The sequence below is a fragment of the Lutra lutra genome, chromosome 10 (genome assembly GCF_902655055.1).
Source record: "Lutra lutra chromosome 10, mLutLut1.2, whole genome shotgun sequence".
NCBI classification, from domain to species: domain Eukaryota; kingdom Metazoa; phylum Chordata; class Mammalia; order Carnivora; family Mustelidae; genus Lutra; species Lutra lutra.
Genome location: NC_062287.1, coordinates 114,437,096 through 114,444,709, shown reverse-complemented (window position 1 = coordinate 114,444,709; position 7,614 = coordinate 114,437,096). Strand labels below are relative to the sequence as shown.

General features: G+C 66.4%; 1 protein-coding gene across 1 annotated transcript; it reads left to right on the top strand.

Moving 5' to 3' along the window:
• Positions 1-252: 252 nt before the first annotated feature.
• Positions 253-7,410, top strand: PKP3 (plakophilin 3). The gene is made up of 13 exons (XM_047693766.1): positions 253-604; positions 2,728-2,807; positions 2,940-3,565; positions 3,673-3,796; positions 4,049-4,253; positions 4,578-4,752; positions 5,173-5,290; positions 5,362-5,532; positions 5,606-5,791; positions 6,271-6,424; positions 6,621-6,813; positions 6,890-6,977; positions 7,253-7,410. The coding sequence occupies exons 1-13, from the start codon at positions 373-375 to the stop codon at positions 7,286-7,288; spliced, it is 2,388 nt and encodes a 795-aa protein (XP_047549722.1). The 5' UTR covers positions 253-372; the 3' UTR covers positions 7,289-7,410.
• Positions 7,411-7,614: the final 204 nt, after the last annotated feature.

The following is a 7,614-nucleotide window of genomic DNA, read 5'->3' as shown; positions in this document are numbered from 1 at the left end:
ACCCTGGCCCTTCCCAGACAACGCTCAGGACAGGAGGGCCCACTGCCACTTGGGAAAAAAAGCTGGGAATGAAGAAGGGCCCAGATCCCTGCTGCTCTGTCCTGGGGTGTGGGGAAGGAATAAACAGGCCAGGCAGGCCTGTTCTTCCGCCCAAATTCCACCTTAAGCAGGTGGTGGCCCCTCCCTCTTACCTGGCCCAGATGTCCCCGCCCCCAGCCGAGCTCAGGGCTGGGCCAGCGTCTGTCTCCAGGCCGGCTCTGGGCGAGGCCAGTGGGGAGGGGACTTCGGGGACCGGACGGGTGAAGACAGTTCAGGCCGGAGAGGCCCCAGTGGTCCAGGCCAGGCACAGACCCAGCCAGGGCATCTGCTGCCATGCAGGACGGTAACTTCCTGCTGTCGGCCCTGCAGCCTGAGGCCGGCGTGTGCTCCCTGGCACTGCCCTCTGACCTGCAGCTGGACCGCCGGGGCGCAGAGGGGCCAGATGCGGAGCGGCTGCGGGCGGCCCGCGTCCAGGAGCAGGTCCGCGCCCGCCTCCTGCAGCTAGGCCAGCAGGCTCGGCACAGCGGGGCAGCGGAGCCCGAGGGGGCCCCAGAGGCAGCCCGAGGTAAGCGGACGCCTGCAGGGTGGGCGCCGGACAGTGGGAAGGGCGGCGGTGGATAGAGGTGGCCTCCGTGGGTGTGGTGGTTCGAGGGCCAGAGGCCGTGGTAGGGCTGGCACTGGGGTTCAGCGCCCTGACTCACCAAGGCCTCGCACTGAGTCACCCACCCTGCCCCACCAGGTGTGGGAGAAGCCATGGGTGCGGCCTCCCACCACCCAGTAGGGACCCCGGGGTCCTCTGGGCCAAGCCTGGCTTGGGCTCGACCGCACCTGCCCCCACGGCCCGGAGCACCATGGGCACATGGCGTGATTGGCACATGGCGGGCTGGGCAGGGCCGATCTCTGTCAGTACACCCGGAACATGCCCGCGTCCGGTCCCACGTAACAGAGGCTCACACCCGGTCTCAGATGCACAGACACACACGTCAGCCCCACAGGGACACAAACACACTGAGACACAGACATCCAGGCTCCAGCGTCCCTCCCCACCCCACCCCCCGCCCAGGGCCCCAAGGGAAGGAGCAGATAGAAACGTGAGGGGGCGGGTCTGGGAAACCTGGACCAGAGCCAGTGGCCTGTCTGGACCAGGGTCTCCCCGCGGAATTGCAGGGGACGGCCCCGCGGGCCTGACCCACTTACACTTCCTGAGAAGAACGAGCGGGGGAGCCTGCCCTCGGTGCTGGGCAGACCCCAGCGTGTGCGTGCGCGCGGGTATGGACGTGTGTGTGCCTGTGCGTGCACGCGGGTGTGGACGTGTGTGTGCCTGTGCGTGCACGCGGGTGTGGACATGTGTGTGCCTGTGCGTGCGTGTGCATGTGGATGTGTGTGTGCGCGCCTGTGTGTGCACACAATGAACGCGCGTGTGTCTGTGCGTGCGTGTGCGTTAAAGGGTCTCTCACACGGTGAGTCAGGGCACTTGTTCCGGAAACACCATCTTCTCCCTTGCCAGATTGCAGCAGCAGGGATCAGGGTCAGGGAGTAAGAGGAATGTCCCAGGATGTCAGGACACGCCAGTCCCCACAGTGGCTCACTCGACCTTTAGAGGACCCTTTCCCAGGACGGGTCTTGGGATGCTGGCCACGGCAGCGGGGGGTGGGGGGGGTACGGAAAGGGTCAGCCAGAGCAGCCTGGGTTCCTGAGTCCTCCCCTGCCTGGGCCTCAGCCTTGCTGGTGGCTGAGTAGTTGGGTGCCCGGGGGTCACAGGGTGGAGGAGGGAGCAGGGAGGGGTTAATTACCACCCTGGCTACCCTGCCTATTAGGGGAAGGAGTATAATTTGGGGGTGGGAGTAAGGTCCCCAGGCTGGAGGTGTGTCCCCCAGGCTGGGCCTCACTAGCGTCAAAGGGTTAATAGCCCCTGCCCAGAAGCCTCATTAACCAGGGTGGGTCTGGGGAGTGTGCTGGGAGGGGAGCCCCCAGACTGTCCAGCTCGCAGAGGCTGGGGGAAAGCAGGCCTCCTCCCTTCTTCCACATGATGAGTCCTTTCAGCCGGTCACCTGCCCAGGCCCTCTGGGGACATACGACTCTTCTCCCCCAAGCCGTGACCCCAGCAGGGACCTTAGCAGAGGCTGATCCCTGGCAGAGATCGCAGAGCCCACCTACCCGTCCATTCCCCTACTTTGTCTCCATCTGACTTTCCCCCAACTGTTGTCCATCCAAGCAGCCGTCCATCTGTCCATCCTCCCGTCGCTCCAGTCCTTCCACCCGCCCTCCCTCCTCCCCCTTCTCTCCACCCTCCACCCACCCCCCCCCCGTCTGTCCACTCACCACCGAGTCAGGCTGGCGTCAGCACCCTCCCTTTTCTGTGTGGCTGGACGGGGCAGGCGTGGCTCTTCCAGGTGGGACAGGGGACTGTGTCCTTGGCAAGCAAGCAGCACTCCTGTGTGACCGCAGCACAGGACAGGCTCCCAGGAGGTCAGTGTTGCTTCCTGGAGGAGGGGGCCGGGCGTGTGCCCCAGCAGGGGCTGAAAAACTGATGGAGTCCCTGGCACACTTCCCAGGTGACCAGGAGGTCAGGGGGGTGAGTGTGCCTGTCCGCAGCACAGCTGGAGGGGCAGGAGGCTGTGGGAGAGATCCAACCGGAGACCCATGAGCCATCTGACCCAGCCAGGCGACCACTGTCCCTGTCCCCAGGCACCCTGCGCGGTCACTACCACGCCCTGCAGGCCGGCTTCAGTTCCCGCTCCCAGGGCCTCAGTGGGGACAGCACCTCTGTGAGTGACACTCTCTCCATCCCCTGGAGAGGCTCATGGGGGAAGCTGGGGGGAAGCTGGAAGCTCCAGGGTTAGGGAGAGGGAACCGGGAGCCCCCGACACCCCCTCACTGCTCTCTTCCCTGCCCTGCAGACCTTCCGGCCCATTGCCAAGCCCTCCTACAGCCCTGCCTCCTGGTCTTCTCGCTCAGCCGTGGACCTGAGCTCCAGTCGGAGGCTGAGCTCTGCTCACAATGGGGGCAGCACCTTCGGGCTTGCAGGGTATGGGGGAGCCCAGCCCACTGCACCCGTGCCTGCCCGGCCCCTGTCCTTCCACGAGCGGGCTGGGGTGGGGGGCCGTGTGGACTACGACACCTTGTCCCTGCGTTCGCTGAGGCTAGGGGCTGCAGGCCTGGATGACCGCTACAGCGTCGTGTCAGAGCAGCTGGATCCCCCGGCGGCCTCCGCCTACAGGGCCTTCGCCTATGAGCGCCAGGCCAGCTCTGGCCGGGTGGGAGGCCTGGACTGGCCAGAGGCCTCCGAGGGGCCGCCCAGCCGGACCATTCGAGCTCCTGCCATGCGGACCCTGCAGCGATTCCAGAGCAGCCACCGTGGCCGCCTCGGGGCGGGGCCGGCACCGGGGGGCGGCCTGGAGCCCATGGCCCGAGCGCCCTCTGTGCGCAGCCTCAGCCTGAGCCTGGCCGACGCCAGCCACTTGCCGGACATGCGTGGGCTGGATAGCTACAGTGGCCGCCGCACGCTGCAGAGGCTCACCAGTGGGTGAGCGGAGGACGGCGGGGGGTGGGTGTCTGTCCGGGGAGGGTGCTCCCGCGGCAGCCCTGGCCCTTCCCCAGGGTCACGCTGACCCCCGACCCCTGTCCTTGCAGCTTTGACGACATGGACCTGCCCTCCGCTGTCAAGTACCTCATGGCCTCAGACCCCAACCTGCAGGTGCTGGGAGCCGCCTACATCCAGCACAAGTGCTACAGTGACGCAGCGGCCAAGAAGCAGGTGAGCGGCCGTGGACCGCGAGCAACCCCGCCGGTGCCCCTTCTCGCTGCCCCCGCGCCCACGGGCAACCCGGGCCCACAGAGCCGTCCCCACAGCGAAGGGGGAGGCACTCGCGATGGGCACACCTCCGCCTGGCCCTGTGTGGCTGTGAACGCATCTGTGCACACCCGCGCGCCGCCCGCACAGCCACATGCGTCCCCGCGCACCGAGCCACGCGCACTTGTGTGCTGACACCCACCTGCCCGTGCTCAGGCCCGCAGCCTTCAGGCGGTGCCCAGGCTGGTGAAGCTGTTCAACCACGCCAACCAGGAGGTGCAGCGCCACGCCACCGGCGCCATGCGCAACCTCATCTACGACAACGCGGACAACAAGCTGGCACTAGTGGAGGAGAACGGCATCTTCGAGCTGCTGCGCACGCTGCGGGAGCAAGACGACGAGCTGCGCAAGAACGTCACAGGTGTCCCCGTGCCGCCTCCCCCGCCTGCTGTCCCTCTGCCTATCCCCGCGCCTCCCCCTGCCTGCTATCCCTCTGTCTGTCCCCTTGTCTGTCCCCTCCACTCCCCCCTGGCCCCGCGGCTGCCCTAGTGCACACCTCTGCGGCTAGCCTCCAGACCCCTGGTCCCTGAGCATTGTCCTGTCCTCTGTGTCCCGCCCCGAGACCTGCAGCTCACACGCAGGCCCTCTAGTGCAGCTCTTGGGTGAGGCCCCAGATGCCCCGCTGGCAGGCAGGAGGGAACCTGCAGGCTGTCACTGACCACAGCCACGGCCCCACCTGCCCCAGGGATCCTGTGGAACCTGTCCTCCAGCGACCATCTGAAGGACCGGCTGGCCCGAGACACACTGGAGCAGCTCACGGACCTGGTGCTGAGCCCCCTATCAGGGGCTGGGGGACCACCCCTCATCCAACAGAATGCCTCCGAGGCTGAAATCTTCTATAATGCCACGGGGTTCCTCAGGTGTGCGGGAAGGGGGCAGTCAGCTGGGAGAGGCCAAGAGGGTGGCCATGGGGAGAGAGCTGAGTGCCTGTAAGGGGGCAGGGGAGGCCTGGAGAAGGGGCCTTTGACTCTGAGGGCCAGTGGCAAGGCAGATGGGAGGGCGGCTGGAGGGCGAGGCACTGGCACCCGTGCAGAAGTGAGACCAGAAGCTGGGTGTGGCTGCGATGTCCGATGTCCCAGGCCCTGGGGGTGGCGGGCTCAGATTTCATCAAATCAGGGACTTCATCAGACAGTCATAATCCCCATCTGGATGCTTGGAGGGCCGAATGGATGCTAAGCAGCGGGGCCCAGCTCCGGGGGGAGGAGGCAGGCTGGGGCTCAGGGGCTCCCCTCCTGGGGTTTGGTTCCCACTGGGGATCTCGGATCTGCCTCCGCCCACAGGAACCTCAGCTCAGCGTCCCAGGCCACTCGCCAGAAGATGCGTGAATGCCACGGGCTGGTGGATGCCCTAGTCACCTACACCAACCACGCCCTGGATGTGGGCAAGTGTGAGGACAAGGTGAGAGGCAGTCATCACCTTGGGGCCCTGGGGGTTTCTAGCCCATTCTGACCATGGCCTGCCATCTGCAGAGCGTGGAGAACGCCGTGTGCGTGCTGAGGAACCTGTCCTACCGCCTGTATGACGAGATGCCGCCGTCCGCCCTGCAGCGGCTCGAGGGCCGGGGCCGCAGGGACGTGGCTGGGGCGCCACCTGGCGAGGTGGTGGGCTGCTTCACACCCCAGAGCCGGCGGCTCCGAGAGGTGGGCGCGGGCCTGGCAGCCGGGGTGGGGGGCCCTGGCCTGAGCCTGGCTGACCCTCCCCGCCTCTCTCCAGCTGCCCCTCACAGCCGACGCGCTCACCTTCGCCGAGGTATCCAAGGACCCCAAGGGTCTTGAGTGGCTGTGGAGCCCCCAGATTGTGGGGCTGTACAATCGGCTGCTGCAGCGCTGTGAGCTCAACCCGCACACAACTGAGGCGGCCGCTGGGGCCTTGCAGAACATCACGGCGGGCGACCGCAGGGTGAGGCCCCAGCCCAGCCTCTCACGGGGGACGCGCGGGGAGAACAGGGACTCACGGGAGGGCTGCTGTGGATTCTGTTGGGGCGGGACGGCAGAGGAACACACACCTGCGGAGGAGCCAACATCGGAGGGACCGGCCTGACGTGCTGCAGAGGGACCCCGAGGGCTAGCAAGGGGTGTGAGGCCAGCATCCCCGGCCGGGCAGGCTCTGGAGGTCCCTGAGGATTTAAGGAAAGGTTTGAGCAGAGGAGGGACCCACCCGAGGCACAGTTGGTGAGGCTCCTGGCTGGGGCTGAAGGCAGAAACAGGAAGACCTCTCAGGAGAGATACAGTGCAGGGCTGGTCCCACCTCAGAGTCTCGCAGATCGGCTGGGGACAGAGAGGGACACAGAGAAGAACCAACCTGGGGTGCAGGCCACGGGGCTGGGGCTCCGCCCGCTCTCACCAGCTCCTCTCCTCCCCCGCCCCCACCCCCCGCAGTGGGCGGGCGTGCTGAGCCGCCTGGCCCTGGAGCAGGAGCGTATCCTGAACCCGCTGCTGGACCGGGTTCGGACCGCTGACCACCACCAGCTGCGCTCACTGACTGGCCTCATTCGAAACCTCTCTCGGAACGCCAGAAACAAGGACGAGATGTGTGAGTCGGGCCATCCCGAAGCCTGGGTTCCGTCGCTCACACCCGGATTTTCTCTTCTGCTCTCCATTTGGGCTGGCCTCTGGCAGCTGGAGCTGGGGGGATGGACGGGGCTGGGGGGACCGGAGGTGCTCAGGTGGCTGGGAGTGGAGGTGGAGGCTGGCTTCCCAACCCCCCCGACCTCCTGGCCTCCCGGCAGCCACCAAGGTGGTGAGTCACCTGATTGAGAAGCTTCCTGGCAGCGTGGGCGAGAAGTGTCCCCCAGCCGACGTGCTGGTCAACATCATCGCTGTGCTCAACAACCTGGTGGTGGCCAGTCCCATTGCCGCCCGAGACTTGCTCTACTTTGACGGGCTCCGAAAGCTGGTCTTCATCAAGAAGAAGCGGGACGGGTGAGCCCCTCCCCCTCCCGGCACCCCTCCCCGTGGCCCTGCGAGTCTCCCTGCTGACTCCCGCTGTCCCCCCCAGCCCGGACAGTGAGAAGTCCTCTCGGGCAGCCTCCAGTCTCTTGGCCAACCTCTGGCAGCACCACAAGCTCCACCGAGACTTCCGGGCGGTATGTTCTGGCGACCTGGGGCAGGCAGGGCTACCGGTGTTTGACCTGGGTATAGGACGTCGAGGGGTCAGGGTGGGAGGAGGGGTGCGGGGACAGTGGGAGGGAGGACAGACCGGGAACTCCCGTAGAGCAGGAGACTCAGGAAGTGGGAAACGTTGAGATCGGAGACCAAAGACCCAGAGGGGATCCAGGCCCAGACCAGGAAGGGTGGGGGCCTGGGGAGAGCAGGGCTCAGAAGGCAGGCACTCTAACTCTGGGCCCCCTCTCCACTGCAGAAGGGTTATCGAAAGGAGGACTTCCTGGGCCCATAGGTGAGGCCTTCCTGGAAGAGGAGGATACGACTGGCCCAGCCTCCAAGGGATAGGCTCAGCTCTGCGCTGCTCACTGGCCAGGCCACTGGAGAAGGCCGATGGCCTGGGGCCTCTCACTGGAGCCCTGCGTGTGCCAGAAGGCTGATGGCCTAGGGCCTCTCGCTGGAGCCCTGTGTGAGCCCTTAAAGGGCCTGGGGCACCAGGGAGGGGACGGGTGCTTGTTGCAGGGACTTGGCTTCTACAGGGCAGGGGGGAGGATAGGGCTTGAGGCTGCTCTGGTGCGTGGGGTGGGGGTGGTGACCAGGTCACATTGGCAAAGGTGGAAA

Excerpts from the sequence above, each read along its gene's own strand:
- PKP3 (XM_047693766.1), top strand. The coding sequence starts at position 373 with ATGCAGGACGGTAACTTCCTGCTGTCGGCCCTGCAGCCTGAGGCCGGC. Across the intron at positions 2,808-2,939 it reads TCAGTGGGGACAGCACCTCT|ACCTTCCGGCCCATTGCCAA; the intron begins GTGAGTGACACT and ends CCTGCCCTGCAG. Across the intron at positions 4,753-5,172 it reads AATGCCACGGGGTTCCTCAG|GAACCTCAGCTCAGCGTCCC; the intron begins GTGTGCGGGAAG and ends CTCCGCCCACAG.